The 22,532-nt window shown below is 35.8% G+C and overlaps 1 protein-coding gene across 1 annotated transcript; it reads right to left on the bottom strand.

The window, feature by feature from the left end:
* Window positions 1-5,151: 5,151 nt before the first annotated feature.
* LOC137721863 (agamous-like MADS-box protein AGL19) lies at window positions 5,152-21,237 on the bottom strand. The gene is made up of 7 exons (XM_068460889.2): window positions 20,497-21,237; window positions 16,819-16,903; window positions 16,445-16,506; window positions 16,217-16,316; window positions 6,274-6,315; window positions 6,127-6,168; window positions 5,152-5,586 (listed from the first exon to the last, which is right to left on the bottom strand). The coding sequence occupies exons 1-7, from the start codon at window positions 20,676-20,678 to the stop codon at window positions 5,440-5,442; spliced, it is 660 nt and encodes a 219-aa protein (XP_068316990.1). The 5' UTR covers window positions 20,679-21,237; the 3' UTR covers window positions 5,152-5,439.
* Between the last annotated feature and the right edge of the window lie 1,295 nt (window positions 21,238-22,532).

The raw sequence follows: 22,532 nt of genomic DNA, 5'->3' as shown, positions 1-22,532 counted from the left end.
TTTTCAAGTAGCTACTAAATTCATCAATGAGCTATGTTGATATTGAGTCCCGTTCTTTTTCCGTCAACAAAATTATTGGCCAAAATGGAGAAAGGCAATTTCATTACAATTTTGTAAGAACATGGAAAAATAGACCTATATACTTGAATACAATACAAATAGTTAAAAGATGTTGAACCTAGAAGGTTACATATGGGCATTTGTAATATAGTGAAATATACTCACATGATATGACACAAGGTTGTAAACGAGTTCATATGAACGGAGAATTATATATGAAGGGTTGTAAGTCGCCCACATCATATCTCCATAAGTAAATCCCTCAAGTATACATGAGAGCAAATTGCTCTGTATAAATTCCAAAGGAAAAAGTGTCATAAAGTGTATGAAATCCCTGAAGGATTTAGATTGCTTGAAGTAAGCCCTGGAAGGGTAAAACATAAATTATGTACTCAATACCAATTAATGGTATAAATTGCCTTAATGAATACTATCATTATCATATTGTTGCAACATACTAAATCTCTTGCAAGAATTAATAATATTAGAATGGAACTCCTAAAGAGTTTAGAAAGATTATAAAGTGTTTAGAGAAATATTGTCTCAAACTGCAGATCGAACAATTTACCAACACTAATTTTATCCATGATGTTTATCATATTAAAGAATCAAATGGATTGAAGATTATGAGTTGAATACTCAAATGATTTAGACACTAAGAATGATCATTTATCTTCGAGAGGGTAATGATAAATTGATATTTGGTCCAGAAGCACCACATCTTAGTGAAGTATATGCTTTATTGTATTTAGCACAATACATTGAATGAAATAAAGCTTATCTATTGATATCTAAGAGAAATTACAGACATGTACATACACATGAGTTAAAACAAACAAGATGGAGCCTTCACAAAGGTTACTCATGTGACGCCTTAATACTCGGAAGTACCCCAATAAGGGGAGGCACCAAAGGTTGATTATTTGGAGCCTCTATACTTGGTAAAACTCCGGATGACAAAGGCAATCGATGCCATTGGAATAAAGCCTCGAACCTCTGATTATCACTTTGAGTCCAACTTTCGGATTCTAGTAGCTGGTTAAGCTTTCTTTTCATGCTCATTGAGTAAATATTTGTAAGTATGTGTAACACTCTATTCTCGTGCTTGAGTCCTCTGATCTCTTGTTTAAGACTTGCCACCTCAGCTATCAATGATTCAATTTGGCGAGTTTGAGCAAGTAGGAGTTGGCCCATATTGGAAACAGAGCTAGCACACCGAACACTGAAAGCCAAGGAATCTTGAACGGCTGACTCATCAGACCGTTTTGAAAGGATTCTATTATCCTTTGGAGTGAAAAGATTCTTAGCTACCACTGTAGCGGTTATGTTATTCCTCATCACAAAGTCTCCAACTGTAAGAGGGCCATTAGAAGATGAGAAAGACGGGCGCCATATATTATCCTGACGTGACTCGTCGGTATCCCTCTCGAGACTCAAATTTAAACAAAGGTTAGATGGGTAAGCCATTTTCAGAAAATGATGAAGGAGAAGAAGGTTAGATAAATTAAAATCTCAGAAATACAGTAAAGACAATTTTCACAGGTGGGAAATCTTCAAAGTGCAATTTGAATACAATCGATACCTCTATAAAAGAAAAGGCAACGTGGCCACCTGCTCAACAATAGAAGAGACACCGCTCTTCGAATTTCAAAAGCCGGATTTCCCTGCATAAAGTCAGTCAACATTTTTTAGACGCAATCTCAGCTTTTCAGATATCACATGCAACTTTGTCAAAAGATCTTTGACAGAGTTGAAAACGCGTGAATTTCACTATTCTAACTACAACACTATTGCCGACAAGTGTGGATGACAAAGCCACATCCACACCACTACCTGCTTTGGAAAATTCCTATGTATGTCGACTTTCATCCTCTATGGCAAGGCACACATCCAAAATGCCTAACTCTATCTCCTTGCCGAAAATGCATCTGCAACCAAACCTCTCAACGTACTCAGTTTTCTTCCTCTCCAAGAATACCTCTTCAACCAAGTCCCTAAAAATGCCAAACTCATTTCCTCAGCAAGAACCCCTTTCGATCAAAAAGGTTTACACCAACATCTAAATCTTATATTCCTTCCTACAAGAGCAAAAATATCCAATACCATCAGGGATGAAAGCAAGAGTATCTCATATCATGCAATCTCCCTATCCTTTCCTTTGCTCTTGCTCTTACCTACAAGACATGGAGAAAGAAAGCAATCAGTCATAACCTGAAATCAAACTTCCAGTCAGGAACCGACTGCCCAAAATCTTTCCTGATTGCTTACCTAGCATTGCTCTCAAGCAGCCATCTTCTCTTGTAGTATTTGTCACCAAGAAGTGATGGACCAACCAAATTCAAAGGTTGCACACCACTTCTACTATGAAAGAGATTGAAGCCGAAGAATCAACGATGAGCCCATGGAATCTAAAGGGAGAAAATTGGTGGTTGACTGAATGATTGAAAGGCCATGCCTTGCCGGCCCTTCAAGAAACCTTCCAACCCCAGTTCAAGATCAAGTTGTGGAAAGTCAACAACAAGTAAAACAAGTGAAAAAGGTATATCATCTTTGGGGGAAACATCAGCCTAAGGAATTCAAAATCAGGGGGAGAAACTCATCAGGGGGAGCACCCAAAACAGATTAAGATTTTAAGGCTTTCCAAAAGAAGATGCCACATCTTCCTGGGAAAACTAGAGAACATTCCAATTCTACCTGGGGATAGATAAGGCAAGTGAAAATGAGTAGAGTGGTAGCTAGCAGCGGCGTCACAGCTTATGGCCATCCAAGGGGGAGTGTTGTAAAGATGGTGGATGTCCACGCTAACCACTAATCCACTAAGCTACAAGTGGGAATAAGGGTTGTTTTCACTATTTGCCGAAGCTTGCCTCATATGACTCCTATTTTCTATATAAATACAAACTCCACACAACATCAAAGAGATAAGTTCACGGAAGAGGAAGAGAGAGAAAAGAGGAAGAGGAGAGGAAATAATAGAGAGAATTATTTTTGTACTTCCATTATTCTAAATTATAATGAAAGCACCACTGCTGTCCGGAGGATGTACTCCAGTCACACTAGCTGTAGAGGAACCTCTTAAATTTTACGTCTTGTTTATTTATTCCACTGCACACACCGTCCATTTTACAACAAAATATTTATAAAAATTTACGCATTCTTAAACACAGTAGTAAACTAAAGTAGCTATCATACGAACCAATTCCATGCGTTTGGTAAGCTGCCATCGCGTACCTTACTTATCTCCCAACGACAATCGCCTAAATAATACGGCCACAATTAAGAGTGGGCCTTGAGTTAGACAAACCCGACCGGTTGAAATTCAGACCACCTTTAAGTCAGTTTTGAATGATCAGGACGTTTGATAATTTAATATGTATTCAAAAAAATATTATGATTTTATTTGACAAAAAAAAAGTGTGTTTTATTTTACCATAAAAAATAAATAAAATAAAAAAAAGTCATGATTGTATTCTGATAGCAGTTTAATTTAAAAATCTTTGCTAGTTTAGTAACTATTGCAATTAAAGCACAAGGATTTCGGAAAAGGATCCTCGCCAGATCTTCTTTTTAAGGATTTTAGGGATTCTGCAATCATGTTCATTCATCGTAAATCGTGCAGTCAGAAATCATTTAAAATTTAAAATTTAAAATTCAAATATAAATAGTACTTAACAAAAACTAATCGCACGATATATGATGAATGGGCACGATTATTAAATCCCTAGAATCTCTAGGTAAAGGATCCTTGCAGGATCTTTTTCCAAGGATTTCTCTCTTTCCAACACAATTAGACACGTTTGCGGTGTTTTACACTTGTAAATGATCCAATTACCGTCACCTAGAGATGTTTCATTTTTAACTGTTTTTCATTGTGGGATGTTACTGACCTTTTTAATTGCAGTTTTCCGTTTTACCTTCTTGGCTCTCATTTTTATTCTGCATTTTTGCACAATGATCAGAACTGTTTACTTACTAAAATTCACCTTTTAAAGAATCAACCAATAAGAATTTATTTAACTGTAAAACTAACATTGTCAAATTTTTGTTTTTTATGCGAATACCATGATTTGTGTATTTATTAGATAATCGTTAGATGGCAAAACATTTTTGAATTTGATTGATTTTTGAGAGAATTAATCTTTAAAAAACAACAAAAATTGATGATTCTATCATCGTGAAACATTGCAAGATGAGGATGAGAGCTAACATTTCTCTTTTCAAACGGGAGGATATGAACTTGAAATCTCTTAAATATTTTTAAACTGAATAAATTTTTTAATTTTAAGGTAAATCCGTCCTAATCCATTTGAAGTTCTTGCTCCATATCTGAAATCTCTTAAATATGTCCACCATGTCTGATGTTCATCTCAATAATTTTGTAATTATCTCAACACTAACCTCAGTCATCTTTCCTGCTACATTCAATACTTCATTTTTTTTTTTTTGCTCGCCCAGATTTAATTTCACCATTTGTTTCTTCGTCATGGCAACCGTCTCAACCTCCAACTACCATCTCTAATGTCACCAGTATTTATCTGTCAAGTTGGATCGTATCAACTACCTCCTTTGCTTGCTCAGACTGTGCTGGTACCACCAATAAACCCATGAAATTGCGGCTGCGGAGAAGTGGTATGTAAAGTCTGGGCACTCCATAGAGGGTAGTTGGTACGATCCAAACTGAAAAATGGATCTATATATACAATTGGAGACTCTTGATATTGTGCTCGGGCAAGTGGGTTAACCAGAACTACGGATTTGCTTGCAATACGAGTACGAGGAATGGAACTCTTTTTCGAGAACTTGGGCTAGGTTAGCTATCTTGATATTGTGCTCGGGCAAGTGGGTTAACAAAGTGAATCCGAAGAAGATCCTCTTCCTACTTAAAATTCAGTTGCGCACACATACATATCTCTACTAATTAATGAAATCCTCTTTGTCAATCAAAAGAGAGTGAAAAGATAATTTAGTCTCCTATCGCACAAAAATAAATCTTGGGCAATAATGTAATTTCACAGATCCAAATTTTATTGTTTTTTTCTCTCTCTCTCTCTCTCTCATTTTCTAAAAAAATTTGTTCATACACACAAAATGTGTAAGCAAATACTAGTTATATATAAATGCTTCTTGTTTCAGTTAAAGTACTGCGTTAAGAAAACAAATAATCACGCATTTAACTGTATGCATTTCGCCTTGGTTAGAATTTCCCGTGAATCCATACACCACATAGATGTTTTAACCGTTTTACTTCAGAATTATTTTAGACGCACGCCCAAAATCACGTACAGCCATCAGGAAGCTTTGTGGAACTGCTGCTGCAGATTTTTGAAGCTGAAAACTTTTATTATTAACAATGTTGAATTTGAGATCATCATCGTCATCCTATGGTTTTTGGCTACTTTGTTGTCTTTTAGGTGGCCCGATGAACAAATCCGTCTCCACGTCCACATTTGGTGTCTGGGGCTGGAATACTTCACGATCATCTGCATGCTTGCTTTTTCCCGAAGGACCAAGTGGTTGCATGCCACACTGAAACAATTAATAGTCATATAAAATTTATGTATATATTCGAATTTCGATCCTTTCACAAATGTTATTTTTTACTATTCCCAAGTATAGTTAGATTAGATTTTGATTTTGATTAGGTTTATTATGCCTACAAAAAGTTAACCAAGAATATTGTACTTAATTACATACCAAAATTAACACCTACATATCCAACGTCAAGTTTTAATAATAATACTCATCCTATTCAAAGACGACAATGAATTTTCTAGTCAATTTATAACGCTATATATATATGGCATATAAGATGTTTATATTGTCAGATTACGAATCATGGCCATTTGAATTATGTTGATTTTCAATTGAATGCATGTATGATCAAATTTACAGTTCAACAATATAACTTAACCATGATAACAGTAGCCTTTATGCATATCCAAGTGATTCATTTGTAGATATTGGAGATCATGAACCCTAATTGAAAGTGGCCAAGAATCGCATTAACTATAGGAGCGTATACAGTATTGATGTTCAACATTGTTAAGAGAGAATCTGGAATATTACCATTTCCCGTAGCTTTGCATTTTGTTCCAATAGGTTTTTCTCCTGAACATGGCAAGGTTAAGAACATGGCATATCAGCACTTTCAGACAAATAGACATACACGACCGCAAGTAATAATATGTAGCAGAAACTTCTACTGGTGATTACCTCTTCCTTCAGCTTGTCTATTTGCTCCCTCAATAACTGATTCTGATAAAGGAAAAACAAAGTGCATTACATGTCAGTAAGTTTTAGTAATGATTCAAAATATATGACTCAACTCTCCCTTAATTTTCGATGTGAGATTCACTCTCAACACACTCTCTCATGGCACGTAAGAGGTCATTTTAAGATTAATATGTAGACAACACACATTGAAAGAATTTGAGGTTACACACCAAAACAAATTGACAGTAATAAAGGTGGCCCAACTCCTTATAAAATATGCAAGGTCGGTCAATTCACTGGTGTGAGATGATAAGCTCATATTGATGTATATTTTACATCAAAATCACTTGTCTTTTCTTAGTTAGATCCCTACATTTTCGAGCTATTTACTTTCTTTGTCTTTTTAAGGATTTTTCATGCTAAAAAGGAGAGAAAAAGAGCACAAGTAGGATTTTAAATAGCAAATTCGTCAAAACTGCCTGCGCAGATCAGCTGACTTTGTCAGTGAGTTGCGAACAGCTCATAATGAATCAAAGAATGAGCTTTATATGCTTGGAAAGCTACAGATGTCTATTTTCTGGAGCATTTTACGGCTTGTTAATATCATTTTTCTGGAAGAAGTTATGCTTGTTTTAACACTGAAAGGTTCCTAAGAAGCTGAGCAGTTTGTAACTGACAAGAAAGCAATGAAAGTAATAAGCACAATAAATCCTAGCAGCCAAAATTGATGTAGCTGATAAGCTCATATTTATATATATTTTAAATCAAATTCACTTGTCTTTTTTTAGTCAGTTACTTACATTTTTGAGCTATTCACTTTGTTATTTTGTTTTGTAGGATTTTTCAACCAAAGCAGAGGAAAAGAGCACAAGTGGGGCTTTAAATAGCAAATTCATCAAAACTGCATGTGCAGATCAGCTGACTTTGGCTGCGAGTTTCGAACAGCTCATAATAATTAGAGAATGAGCTTTATATGCTTGGAAAGTTACAGATGTCTGTTTTCTGGAGCACTTTACGGCTTGTTAATATTATTTTTCTAGAAGAAGTTTTGCCCGTTTTAACACTAAAAGGTTTCCAAAAAGCTGAGTAGTTTGTAACTAACAAGAAAGCAATGAAAGCAATAAACATAATAAATCCTAGCAACCACAATTGATGCAGCCAAAAAACCACAAGTCTCCATACTAACTAGCTTTAACTAGGATTGAATTGTCATGATGGTGGGAAACATAACACATTTAGAAGATTATGAAAAGAAAAGAGAGGAAGCTAAGTGTAGAGAGGAGGAAAAAAGGCAGCAAGAATGTGGAGAAAGCAAGGCAGCAGGGAGGAGAATCAAAGAAGAGAAGAGACCTCATTCTCTTCTTTCGGTTTTATCTCCTCAAACTCATGAATTTCTTTTAGTTTAATTTAAGAATTATATGTAACTAAATTTTCAAAAGTTAGGGGTTGTTTTGAAGCCTCGATTATGATTGCAAGTTTGTTATGACATTTTGTTTGAATTTCTTTAATGAAAGATGAAAATTAGTTCACTACCTATGTTAGTGATGAATTCTTTATGTGTTTTCTATGGATGCATACTTAGTAAACATATTTAGGATTCCAATGCTATAAATATGTGTGTGCCTACCGTTGCTAAATGAGGACCTCCATATGTTCTAGAGTAGTACTTGTTAATTGCGATTAACATGTAAACCAATTTCTAAGATAAGTAAGACAACGCATGTATTTACGATGCCTTGTGATGACTCAAACTCTTTTTGTTCTTAATGATTTCTACTTGTTAAATCTATGAACACATCATTCTAGATTGCATGCTAGGGACTAAGTTAAGTTGAAAACGTCATTCTTTTAGTACTACGTAAGAAATAGTAGTAAGTTGAGTTCTAACAGTGAGCCAACTTGAGCATCTTCATCCGGAAGTAAAAGGAATTTGAATGAAACATAACATATTTAAATGATTATTTGGTGGTGGATGGTAATTTCCCTAACTCGTTTTCTCAACTTGTGAACTACAATCTATTTTTATTATTTCTTTATCGTTTATACGTTTTTGTTGAATAATTAAAATATCAAATCAACTCCAAAAATCCCAAATATTTGTGAGTGTACCTCTATGTGTCTAGTATCTACATATGAAATTTCGTTGAATTTAGATAAGTGTAACTCGATCTTATAATTAGTTTTCGGTGGCTAGTCAGTAAGAGCAGCAACCCATTTTTTATGATACTTTAAGTAGTTAGGTTTCAATCTTCTACAGGAAAGATCTTTATTTTCATATGCTACAATTCACAAATCCTAGTGTTAATAAAGAAAATCAATAGGAGATATATGTGCTACTTTGTGGTGTGCTTTTAATTCTATCACTAACCAAGAATACGACAACTCTCACTACAAATTGTCTTTGATTAGAATTGAATAGTCATGATGGCGATAACTATAACACCTTTTGAAGGTTATGAAAAGGAAAGAAAACAAGTTGAACGTAGATATTGGGAGGAAAGGAAGCAAGTTAGCAAGGAGGTGAAAAAGGGAAGCATGCAAGACAGCAAGGATAACACTATTCTTTTGGTTTTATCTTCTCAAACTCATATCTTTCTTTGTGTTAATTTAAGATTATGTGTAACTAAATTTCTAGAAGTTAGAGACTGTTTTGAAGCCCAGAATATGATTGCAAGTTTGTTATGACATTTTGTTTGAATTTCTTTTATGAAAGATGAAAATTAGTTCACTACCTATATCAGTGATGCATTCTTTATGTGTTTTCTATGGATGCATACTTAGTAAGCATATCTAGGATTCTAATGCTATGAATATGTGCGTGCTTACCCTTATCGAATGAGAACCTACACATGTTCTAGAGTAGTACTTGTTAATTGTGATTAATATATGAACTAATTTCTAGGATAAGTAAGACAATGCCAGTACTTATGATGCCTCATGATGACTCAAGCTCCTTTTGCTCTTAATGATTTTTACTTGTTAAATTTATGAACACGTCATTCTAGATTGCATGCTAGAAACTAAGTTAAGTTGAAAACATCATTCTCTTAACATACTACGTAAGAGAGAGAGAGAGAGAGAGAGAGAGAGAGAGAGAGAGAGAGAGAGAGAGAGAGCGAGAGTAATAAGTTGAGTTCTAACAATGAGCCACCTTGAGCATCCTCATTCGGAAATAGAAGGAATTCTAACGAAACATTACACGTTTGCATGATTATTTGGTGGTAGATAGCACTACCCCTAACTCATTTTCTTAATTTGTGACTCAACTTTGTTTTCGTTGCACTACCCTTAACTCATTTTCTTAATTTGTGACTAAACTTTGTTTTCGTTATTTTATCATTGTTGTTGTTCTATTTTTGTTGGATTTAATTAAAATAGCAAATCAACTCCAAAAATCTCAAATAAATGTGTGAGTACCTCTGTGTGTTTAGTACCTACATATAAAATTTCATTGAATTTAGTTAAGTGTAATTTAGTCTAATAATTATTTTTCGGTGGCTAGTCAGTAGGAACAGCAGCCCAGTTTTTGTGATACTTTAAGTAGTTAAGTTTCAATCTTCTGAGGGAAAGACCCTTATTTTCATATACTACAATTGACAAATCCTACTGTTAATAAGGAAATTTAATAAGACAATTGTGCACTACTTTGTGGTGTGCTTTTATTCCTATCTTGAGATTCACACTTTCAACAAATAAAACATATATAACTTAAACGTTTGACATTTAGAACTACTAATTATATATTTTTTTCCTCTCCTATCCGAAATGATTGCTATATCAAGTACACTTAATTGGTGACCTATTATGTAAACTACAAAAGGTGAATAAAGTCAGCTTCAATATCTCTCTTTTGAAACCCTTATTGAAGAAAGTTGAGGTTTCATCATAAAATCAATTGACAATATAAGGAGTAGTCTAACTTATTTATAAGCTCATGCAAGGTTTGTTGGAACCAAATCATGCATATCCACAGATGGAAGCGTAATGTAGTCGGAATTGCCCATGAACTCTGACATGGAGAGAATGAGGTTGATTGGGTGGTGTGACTGAATCCAGATCAGATTGTCTACATATCTCTGAGCATGGAGAGTCAAATCACTAGTGTAGTTCTAAGAAAGGAACATGTATGATGTGTGCTACATCGGAATATATCCTCATCGAATGTGCCTTGCATTAGGTGCGTAGGAAATGCTCCTCCATGTCTACGCGAAGACGAACGTAGAGAGTATATATACATCCCTTGTAGAGAATGAGTTTATTGTGTCATCAAAGTTCCTTGGAGATGTTAGAGAGGGTCTTGGATCACAAAAGACTAAGAGAGATAAATACCCAAACTAAGGTATTTGTAGAGATCTTGAAAGGCGCAATCCTAATTAAATCGGAAGACTATCTAGGAAAGAATTTAGGACAAGATATACAATCCTCTTAAGATTATGATTACGTTGTCCAATCCCAAGGTATCCTAATTTTAACTTGAATTACGGTTTCCTTACTTGAGAGACAAGTGATATCTTTAATGTGCTTAGAGCTAATGGAGTTGTGCCGGACTCCCTTGGCCTATGGTAATCCGATCTGGAATACCCATGGAGCTCTAATCTCACTGAGGGTTTTTCCGGTCATTCTAACTACCCTGCGTGCCACCAAAAAATTATGGTCCCACAAATGCCTCTAGCTATACTTCTGAGAGTGTGTTCAGCTCAAAGATGGATAGTTACCAATGGACACGAGCAAATCATTCCAAAATGACCTTTTCTATAATACACACCGGAATGACCTTCGAACTTCAACAACTTAATGATCCAGAGCTAGCCAAGTCCAACTAGTCCCGCTTGCTTATCTCTCAAAGATCTGATCTTTCAGAGTTCCGAACCATATTGTAGAGCCCTGGGCGGAGTTTCAAATGCATAGCTAAAAAGCTGAATGCTAGGTGGAATGCACCGTTTTTTATTTGTCCCTAGGACTTAGATGCTTTTAGAGATATTTTGATAAGTTTATTTCACTCAAGCCTTTAATCTTGTTAGAGTAAAATACTTAAGAGCTTGTCATCATTTGCTTCCCTTTAATAGAATATAGTTTAATCTAATAATATATTCAGAGTTAATAGGTGGCGGAGTCAAACACAAATAAGTTTGTAGACTTAGGTAGCTTCAGACCCGCTTGATAACATTGAAAAAAAAAAAGTTATCCATAAACTTATAAAAGTTTATAAAGATTTCCACTGAGACAATCAAAGTACCACCTTCCTCCAACACCAAGTCTAAGGCCCACGAAAAATCTCTTACTCCGAAACTTTCTTTGATGCATTAATCGGATTAAGGATGAGAAAGTGACAAGTCTTGTTCAAAATGACCTCCAGATCTTGATGTCAATTGGATATGTTTCAATAACCTTGTTGGTTAAGTAATGATGATTGTTTTAACACTTACAAAAGATTAATCTAAGTGTTGTAAAAGAGGTTGACCATGACTTTGATTCTGTTTGTTCTTTAACTTTGCCCCATTCTAGGTCTGAGGATTTTAATAATAGCAACTTGTAACCAAGGAGTTTCCTTTCCAGCCCAAATTACATGTTTGCCTGTAATGAATCTTGAATCAAAAGTTCATTGGGGGCTTGGTCACTTGCACGTGGGATTGAAAAAACCTTCAGAATGACATACTCTATATGAGTCAAACCTAAGTGTTTTTTATCATATTACACTTAGCTGACTTTGCTAAGCTACTGCCTGGAATCAAGCTCCACTGGAATAAAATTCCACTAGAGGATTTCCTAATTTAGATGCCTCATTTGGACCTACTTTAGGCACAAGATCGCTGCAAAATGTACTTAACTTAGTACATGATCCTGGATAGAAGTATTCATACTTCAGGTTTGAGTGTGTAACCCACAATTCTTAGGTTGCATAAACTTTACAAAAGCCAGATGGTGCACTGTAAGCTTCCGGACAACAAGGCTATCTTCCAATGTTCATAGTTCGCCTAACGTAACCACGCTTAATATGACTCGAGTTTCCCAAGCTGGTAACCGGAACATCATGGAATAGGCTTTATCACACGAGACTCCTATGACATTATTACTTTGAATTTTTATACTTGCACTACTGCAAAGTTTCAAAGCTGTGTGATATTTGGGACATTGAGGGATGCTGTGTACGGCAAAAAGATGATGTAAGAAAGAACAAAGTCATGCGAGGAGCAAAACATGCACATTCATGCAAGAAGGGATGAGACTTGTTAGGTGGCAAGGATTCACATTCCTTAGGTCATCTGTAGCGACAATCTGAAAAGATCATTCTGTGATTTGAAGTTTCTATTCTAAATATGCAATTCCCGATGTTAGACCATGCTACGTGCCTGATTCATTCCATATGACATTATTTCTTTGACCAAGCTAACTTGCTTGTGGTGGATTGATGGAATATAGAATTGAACCAATCAGAGGTTGATTTGGTGGGAGCCACACATGATTGAGGCTAACTCAAGTTAAAGTGTAACTTATGCGCACGGCTCATTATGATTCCATGCCCCAATCTTTGTATGAGATCTTTAAATCATGTAAAATTCGACATTTAATTATGTATACAATTAAGTAATCAAAGGTACTTATCTCTTGGAGCACCACCATAGCTTGTGCCAAGGTTGTTCACTTGACAGATGGGCCTTCGAGTTATTTTCCACACCGCAGTTTGAACTTGAAAAGGTGAACTATGCAAATCCATAGAAAATCTTTGCTTGTGCTACTTATAGTTAAATGACAATATTTCTTCACTAGGGACTAGAATCATAAGCTGGAAAATGATATAGAAAGCTATTGGTAGCTTTCCAACGACATAAGCCTCTATGTCCAATTATGTTTGAGGAATTCCAGTTTAGTCCATGAAGTGGACTGATGTGCATAGGCAAATTGTTGATAGCCTTTTACTCCGCACAAGAGTTGGTTCATGTTCCGCGTTGAAACTATGCTTAGGGGGTCTACAGTTACAGACACTTTTCATGTTCTTGGGATAAGTCCCTCATTGCTCTACAGTTGCCAACACACCTTTCATGTCCTTCGAATTAACCAATACTTGCACTTTAGCTTGTGGAGAATGGCATGGTGTCCACGCTTCATTGCCACACTCATGAAAGCTAATTGTAGACTTCAGACAAGAGGTCTACGAGTTGGTTATGTGATGAGGTGTTGGTCCGCACAGAGCCAAACCTGCCTTTGCCTCCTATCATGTTGGCCCAGGAGTCTAGGATTGCCTAGGCTTATCATTCAATTTCTATGCACAAGAAGATCCTCTTGAAGAAAACAGAAATATTTAGTTGAATAAATAAAAAATTAAAAACTTGCTCGTTTGGCAACCAGACCCAAGCCACAAACTTCATAACAATACTATGTAAAACAAAAATCTTTCACTACAAAAGGTAAGAATTAAAGACTTAGCCATAATACGTAGCAGAACGCTATGTGGGAAAAGAGCCCTTGCTTCATTTCATGGAGCATTAATCAAAGCTCCATTGGGATTTTTAGGCTTTCATCGTTAGTCCTGGTAGAGGTTGTGTGTCAAAGGAATATGAGTTCATATCTCAATGAAAGCATCAATTTTTTCAACCAAAGTCGTGCACGTCCACGGCTGGAGGCGGAATTTCCCTTTAACTCATGCGAAGGGAGAATGGGGTTGAATTTTTTTTTTTGGGGGGCGGGGGGTGTTGATTGATCCAGATGGGACTGCCTACATATCTGCGGGGATGGAAATCTCTGGTGTAGTTCTAAGAAAGGAGTATGTATAATGTGTGCTACATCAAAATACATCCTTGGCAAAGGTGCATTGGCTTAGACGTGGAGGAGATGCTCATCCATTTCTATGTGTAGACGAACGGCGTGTAGAGAGAATATGTGCATCCCTTGTAGAGATTGAGTCTTGGATCATAACAAACTTAAGAGAGAATAATACTTAGGCTAGGGTATTTACCAGTGTTCTAAAAATCGGCCTAAGCGGCCGCCTAGGCGCTACAAGGTGGCCAGTTGCTCCGATTAGCCCATAATCGGGAGAAAAAACGGCAAGAGGATTAGGCGGGCGCGGAGGCAGCTTAGGCAGTGCTTGGGCGACCTAGGTGAGTGACTCAATGACCTAGGGGGTTTGGGCGTTTTAGACATTTTGTCGTTGCAGAGAGCTGGGTTCTTGTTCTGGTTCTACCTTCTGCATTTCAAGAAGATGAAAGGAAGAAGAAGACAAAAGGAAGAAGAAGAAGATAGAATAAATGAGTTTCTCTCTCTTCCCACTCCCCCACGTGACAAACATAAGTCACAAACCACTCCACTTTTTGTTTTATTTTTTTATTTTTAAATTAATTAACTTCTAATCCTAATAGACATTGAATATTGTGTGGTGTGCCCCACATCCTTTTTTGATGCAGTGTTCCCCACCTCCCATTTTACATTCTACAAATCACAACATTTACACCATTACTTTTTTTTTAAGTCCATTCACTATATAATAAATAATCTTTAAAAAAATATTTATTATACATATTTATTGTCATATGAACTTTCATCTTATGCCATCTAATTCATTAAAAAATAAAAAAAATCCTATCTATTGGAGAGACATTGTTTGATACTTTTTTTGTAATTTATCATTCTTTTATTATCTTATTCATGTATTTCATACAAGTATAATTTTTTGTAAGAGACAATATGCGCTTATTTACAAGATATACAATAAATTTACCTAAATCCGCCTAGCCGTCTAGAGGCTAGGCGCTAGCCCGCCGCCCGACTAGCTCCTAGCGTTTTTTAGAACCTTGGTATTTACAAAGGTCTTGGGAGACACAATCCCAATTATATCAGGAGACTATCTAGGAGGGAATCTTGAATAAGATATCCAATCCTCATAGGATTATGATTACGTTGCATAATCCCAAGATATCCTAATTTGACTTGAATTAGGGTTTCCTTACTTGGGAGATAAGTAATGAGTTTAGAGCTAATGCATCCGTGCCGGACTATCTTGGCATGTGGTTATCTGATCCAGAATACACATGTACCTCTGATCTCACTTCAAGGGCTTTTCAATCCTTTTAGCCACTCTTAAGTGTCAGGTGTCTTGGGCTTAGAAAATCATGGTCTCACAAGGTCTCTTCTCCCATCAATGTGAGGTTCATTCTCAACACGCCCTCGCATTTTCAAGCCTAACATGTGGGCAACACAAACAGGAAGACGTGAAACATGCGTGACGCTTGGGCTTTACACGTGAGATTTATTCTCAACACTACCCTCTTGCCCACCAACCCAAACCCTAGATCTGGTGCCTCCAACAACGACCCCTAGATCTGGTGCCTCCAAGAACGACCCCTTGCTCTGGCTAGGGTCGGTGAAAGCCCTCTCCCCTCTTCTCCTCAGCCTCCTCTCCTTCTTCACGTACATCACACACTCCTCCCGTGAGTTTTCCCCTCCACAATCCTCCCCCATAATCACTAGCTCCCTTCTTCTCCCTTTCACTCTCTCTTCGCCCTCGGTGTCGACCTTTCTGGGCGTAGATTTTAGTATTTTTGGTGTTTTTGTATTGTCCACCTGGTAGTTTTGTGCTCGCTTAGCCGAATTTTGTGGCCTCGCTGTTCAGTGGTGGCTTTGTGTGGGCTATGGATGCAGGCATTTGTCATCATCTTTGTGGTATATTTGCACCAGTGTCTAATAGTTATTGTAGTGGTTTGGTGGCCGCATAGGTGTTTGCTTTTATTGTTAATTGTTCGATACGACCTTCAGATTAGGAAAATGATCACTCAAGAATATGTACCCATTGGCACCATCTTGTGCTCGTTATGTTTGTATTAATGAAATCTGTATCACTTCTTGTAAAAAATTGATGACCTATATATTAATGATAATTATAAAGAAAACCAGATGTGTAGAGCATAAGAAGGAAAAAGAATGCATTATATAGAACTCATATAATCTGTACCTTTTTGGCCCTAATTTTTTTTAAGCTTCGCTCCAGTTGGTTCTCTGTCTGATGTAGTTCCTCCATGGAACATGATTCCAAATCATTACCTAACAGCTTCCTACACCATACGTATAGCATTTATCTATAATCTCCGACCAAAATGAAAATCTGACTGCAGTATATATAGTACATAACTAATTAAAACAAGCTTAAAATACATATTTCAAGGTAAGAAGCGAATTAAACCTTTTAGAAGCTTCAATAGACTCGATCTTTTTGGCCAAGGTTTGAGTGTCATTCGTCTCATGCTGCATACAGTCCAATAATAGTAAAAAATTTAGTAACGTTTATCATGCATGCAGATGCAGGTTTTAATGAAAAGGCATTGCCTTAGATAAAAGAAGGTATATAAGTAATAGCCCTTCCAGAAAGGATAACCATTTCCCCCGTGGAGTCAGGTGCGTTTTTCAGTTATGATTTGAACCGTCGAATTTTAAGTTTTTATATAAAGATAGTTCTTCAATAAAAGTTAGCCAATTATATAGCAGCAGAATTGATGTTTTTAAATTGTATGAAAGGATTGATAGAGAGACTGTGTAATGGCAGTTGACTCGAACTACCTCCATATCTTCTTGAAATGCTTTAGTAGTGAGCTGGCCTTGATCCTTCATTCTCATTTGGTAACGGTCTATTGTGCTTCTGATGCTGAAAGCACAAGAAGAGTTAAGAATACCACCAACAGTGCTAGTTAAATATGTTAACCAAGATTAACTAATTGCATGCACGTCCAGATGTGAGATTGATGATCCACTATTCATTTAATTCTTCAATTATATATGAAGATTTTTCAAAGTAATTCTTCAAAACTAAACCCAAATAAAAGTTTCAAGTTGGGCAATAGATTTATATGTATTCATAATTCATAAAACAGTGACAAGCCATGGACGTCGTGATTTGGAGTTTGAAATGAAAAGCTAATAAGATGACTAAGTACTACATATATAAGATTATGGATTGAGGATTGAGGATTGAGGATTGAGGATATATATATATATATATATATCGAGTATGGAAAGAGAGGATATATCATAATTCAGTGCGCCAAAGGCAAGTCAGGTCGGGCACAGTGTTAGCCCCTTAGTCAAGTTATGCAAAAGGTTTTTTTAACAAGGTGGAGGTACACTTACAATGATTTAAGAAAAGGGTAGATCGAGTTGAAGGCCACGGCGGGCACCCCTTACTCAAGTTATGCAAAAGGTTGTTTAACAAGGTGAAAGTACACTTACAAAGACTTAAGAAAAGGTTAGATCGAGTTGAAGGCCATGCTATAGTAGAGAAAGAATAAAAAACTAAATCTCTCTGGATATCAAGTCAACCAATTTATTGTTCTTATCTCCAGATTCTAACAACTCGTTTGGAATGTGTTTAAAAAAGCCATATTTACACTCAACTCAAGTCTTAATTCTATGAAATTCAAATCATGTCTCATTGTGCCCCTAACGTTAAGTTTACTAAGAAATTCGTTAAAATTGTTTACATTGCACAAATAGGACCAATTGTAGTTGATATATGTGTCATTTGTGACGGGTAAATAGTTTTGAATAATTTATTAATAAAATTGATGATATGGGCAAATTGAGACACGATGGAGTTAAGGCAAAAACATTTGAGTTTTAGAACGTTAAAATGAGACTTGAGTTAAGTTTTAGGAGTATAGATGTCAATTAAGTTGTTAGAAAAAATAGAGGTTGGGAGAGAGATCATGGCAAATGATTGTTTTTTTAGCATTAGTGAGTTAAATTGTTAAATGTTACAGGAGAGGGGATGGGTGGGTATTGAACCCACAACAGGCATTATTGTTTTTCGCTACTACAGTAAAGCGCAATCTGCATGGTAAATGATTGTTTAGTTATTATTTATTTGGATAATAATACTTACATTCCCCCTTGGAGAATGTTCTATGTTTTCTTAATGTGGAAATTTCATAATGGGAACCATTCAACTTCTTAATCTTCATTTGAACGGTTCATCAAGAATATGTTACTTAGTACCTACAACGTTGATTTTTTCTATACATTTGAATGACTAAATGATTTCCAACTCAAATAATTTGTTTGTAGTGGTGATCTTTAAATGAAGATTAAAAAAATTCACGATTACGATTAGAAAATTTGTATGGTTGGTATATATTATTTGCATAGGGAAAATGAGGTCATCCCTTCACGGGAGAATGCAAGTATTATCTAAAAGTATAGATATAACATATCTAAAAAGTACGGATATTTAAAAAACTAAACTATACATACGCCTAGTGCTAGTCTACTAGATGGAAACATCTTAACATGGTATAGTTTCTAGATGTTATTTATTTATAACCTAAAAGGACATTTTTCTGTTGATGAAAATAACAAAGAAACCTAGTACTCTTGTTTATATATTGAATGGGAAATGATAAACATACCCCATTTTTAGTCTTTCAAACACTCCTAATTAATTTTAACGGTTGAATTTTCTTGATTTATGCTTAGAAATAAAGAGGAGTGTGTGACAAGTTAGAAATGGAGTGTGAAGATCACTTTCCATATTGAACAACTTCTTAGTAGGCATGGTTAACAAAAATTATTGTTATGCAAAAAGATTGTAGCTCAAGTAGCTAAGAGCAATCACTCATGTACATGAGGTCTTGAGTTCAATCCTCCCTAACCCAGGATCGTCCTAACCAATATTTGAATACACCGGAATGATGATCTTAATTCTCTTGTCCTAATTAAGCATGCAATATGATAAAATGAAGCTAGCAAATGGTATATTTGCACTCATTTTAGTTGGAACACATTTGTATATCCATTATAGTCAAATTCTACTTTGGTTTTACTATAATGGCTTATATGCTATTTTGTTCGAACACATTCGTAATATTTTTTTTCTATTATTTCTCAATCACAAAGAAGATTCTCTTAGCACAAGTACTTTAGATATAATATTAAACATTTTAAATGAACAAATATTTTGGAGTGTGCTCTAGGGTATACGATGTCGATCAATCAGTTCTCAAGATTCATGCATTTCTCAACGCTACATTAAATCATTGTTGGTAACAAATCAACCTCATCTCATACTTCAAACAAGATTATTAATTTAACTTTACCAGATAGTATTTATTGAGTGGAGAAGAGATTCTCTCATACATCATTGATAATTTATTACGTCTCAATCGTTATTAAACATGTAGTGATTTTTTTTAAAATGTTATAAGCACTTATTAGACGACAACGTCATTAAAACTAAATCTTAATTCCATAATTAGAGAATCTCTTCTAGTAGAGATTATTAAAAGAGACCCCCTTATATATTTTTTGGTGAAGGGAAAACGATATTACGTCTCAATCATCATTAAACATGTAGTGATTTTTTTTAAAACATTATAAGTACTTATTAGACGACAACATCATTAAAACTAAGTCTTATTTGCATAATTAGAGAATCTCTTGCAGTAGAGATTATGAAAAGAGACCCCTTCATTTTAAGTACTAATCAATATATAAAATGGGGAGGCCAGGAACTAAAGCTATATGCACTGACATTTAATTTAAGAATTGAAATTAAGGTAATTGTATACTGATTTTTAAGACAAGTACAACCATTGCTCAGAGGTCCCTCAGATACAGTACTGAACAAAATTCCAAGATTATTTATTAGTTATTTCACCTTACATTATCAGTTGTTTTTCCACTGTTCGGGTTCATTTACACCATCTATTGTATATCACTGATTTAGATTCAATAAATTAAGATCTACAAACACAAAGATTCAGTAATTAACAAATCAAAACTGATGACAAATAGATATAGCAGAAACTACTGTACATATTTATGTCCTCAGATTCATACGGTAGAGAGAATTACATCCAAAAGATTTATTTTTTATTGTTCAATTAACCCAGAAATTTGCGGCCCTTGAATAAATATAGTGAGTGAAAGATCAGCAACAAAAGATAAAAAAGAAAACCCAATTAATTAAAACCCAGAAAACTTTCAACCCAAACGCAAAACAATGAAACAAAATTAGCACAAAAAAAAATTTGAATCAGAAAAGATCCTATACATCTAAAGCCTGATCAATATTTGGTATTATAGACCTTTTCCTATCTATTATCTGCTGCACGTACTACACAAGAAGCAGCTTTTATCCATCGATTACAGTCAAAAACTGAGATTCAACAAAATATAAATCGTAATAAAATGCCAGATTTAGTAAACAAAATAAAACATAAAATTATGGTTGTGTTCTAAACGTACCTGGTGCTCGAAAACTCATAGAGCTTCCCTCTTGCGGAGAAGATCACAAGTGCAACTTCAGCATCACACAGGACTGAAAGCTCAAAGGCTTTCTTCAGCAGCCCATTTCTTCTCTTGGAAAAAGTCACTTGCCTGCTCGCTGCATTTTCGATGCGCTTCATCTGAGTCTTCCCCCTCACCATTTTCTCACCTTTCCGAACACGAAAATCGAATTCCGGAAAACCCCAGTAGCCGATTTCCCGGAAAATCTCAAGCAACCGCAAGAAATAGGGTTTCTAAATATGGAAAGGGGGGCAGACCAGAGAAACCTGCAATCCTAGAAAATAATTTGAGGAGGAAGAAGATGAATTATTAGTAAAGATTAATAGAGACAGATTGATTTGCCCTACTTTCTTCTTTTCCTTTTTAGGTCTCAAAGTCTATGAGGAGAACCCTATGAACATATGTACACAAGTATATTTGAGGAAATATAAAAAGCATGGAATAAAATGAAAAGGGCAAGGAGGCCATCTGATTTGAACCTAATCCATCATCTCCCTTTCTTTTTTTGGTAATTAATGGACACCTCCCAAAAAAGTAAAAAACAAGGGAATAAATTGCACAGCCTACACATGTCACCCACTCACTATTTCTTCACCCAATGGTAAAAAAAAATTTGAAACCCCTTATTGGGGTGCACAGGAACTTGATGCCATCAAGTCTTTCGGTGACACGTGCAAAAAGTGACCGACAACCGTCGCCGGTACTGGCCGGCTCAGAGGTGACGAGCTTTAAAGCGAAAACAGCGAACATTCTTGTCTATTGCCAGTTATATCTGGACAATCGCTGTAACAAGGGGTTGCAGGTAAATTTGGAGCACCGAATGGGCACCGTAAAAATGGTTCGTTTTAAAAAAGTCTTTGTCCGTACGAGGGGCTGAGACATGAAATATCTCCGTGCCATTGGATAGAGTGATCAGCCAATAAGGTGTTGCCACGCGTCGACGGTTGTCAACATCACAAGGTCTGTCACGTGGCTTCCGCTTGAGAGGGGTGTGGAGCAGGGACCACACGAAGGAACTGCCGTGTGATGGGGAACTCCTCCCATCCGTTTAATTACAACAATCCTCTCTAAATCTGTTCTGTGGTTCATTTGCGTTTGTGACTCTATTCCCCCATAGTTAACCAAATTATGGACCAAGTTAACCTAAAGGACTACAATGTTAATCGAGAGTACATTTCAACATTTGTAAGAAAGAAAATAAAAGTTTGGAGTTAAAAATCGACACATGATGATGAGTTTAAAGACTATTACTGTAATAAGTCTTATCTTAGTTTTTCCACTTTATATCTTTTAGTACATTTTGGGGACAAGTTGTCTGGATAAAGTTTTGGGCAAAATTAGTAATACACTCGTAAAGAAAAGAAATTCTAGTGTATGCCAACTCTTGAATATGACATCATTCACACAATAGCGAGTCATCTGTAAGTTTACATTTCAAGTCCATCGCATTAACGTGTGTTGCCTTATGCGTCAGGTGAGACCTCACATCCCACATTTGTGTCCCACCTGCTTGATCCAAAACCCCTATGACCATGGAACCATGGGTATGGTACTGCCGTATAAGGTAGCTTCGGCCAAGAGTCCAAGACCTTCTAAAGTGGATGAGTGTTTGACTTGCTGGAGTTGATATTTTGAGATCTACCAAATCAAGGCCACACAAAAATAATGTTAAAATAAATGGTTAGGTAAAAGGTAACTAGTATGTGAAGAGACAGGGCATTCAATGCATGACATTATTGTGTAAAAGGTCTCCTCTGTTTGGGTTTTGCTTTTTTATTCTGTTTCTTTTTCTTTTCTGTTAAGGTCATCGCAGCTGGTAATGAAATATTGAAATGTTGTGTTTTTGGTTCGAGTCTTCTGGATTTCTGGTTGCTTTTTTCAACCTTCTCCTCTTATTCAACCTTCTCCTAGTAGCATCACCATTGCAATAGATAATTGTCATCTATTCAAATAATATATCATTCGTTCAATAAATATTTGTCGTATAGTGTCAT

The sequence above is a fragment of the Pyrus communis genome, chromosome 4, assembly GCF_041283825.1.
Source record: "Pyrus communis isolate YQ-2024b chromosome 4, ASM4128382v1, whole genome shotgun sequence".
Taxonomy (NCBI): domain Eukaryota; kingdom Viridiplantae; phylum Streptophyta; class Magnoliopsida; order Rosales; family Rosaceae; genus Pyrus; species Pyrus communis.
This window is presented reverse-complemented; position numbering and strand designations above follow the sequence as displayed.

Coding starts and splice junctions, on each gene's coding strand:
- LOC137721863 (XM_068460889.2), bottom strand. CDS start 20,678: ATGGTGAGGGGGAAGACTCAGATGAAGCGCATCGAAAATGCAGCGAGC. Junction 16,904..20,496: donor TATGAGTTTTCGAGCACCAG/GTACGTTTAGAA, acceptor TTGTGCTTTCAG/CATCAGAAGCACAATAGACC. Junction 6,169..6,273: donor TAGACAAGCTGAAGGAAGAG/GTAATCACCAGT, acceptor TGCCATGTTCAG/GAGAAAAACCTATTGGAACA.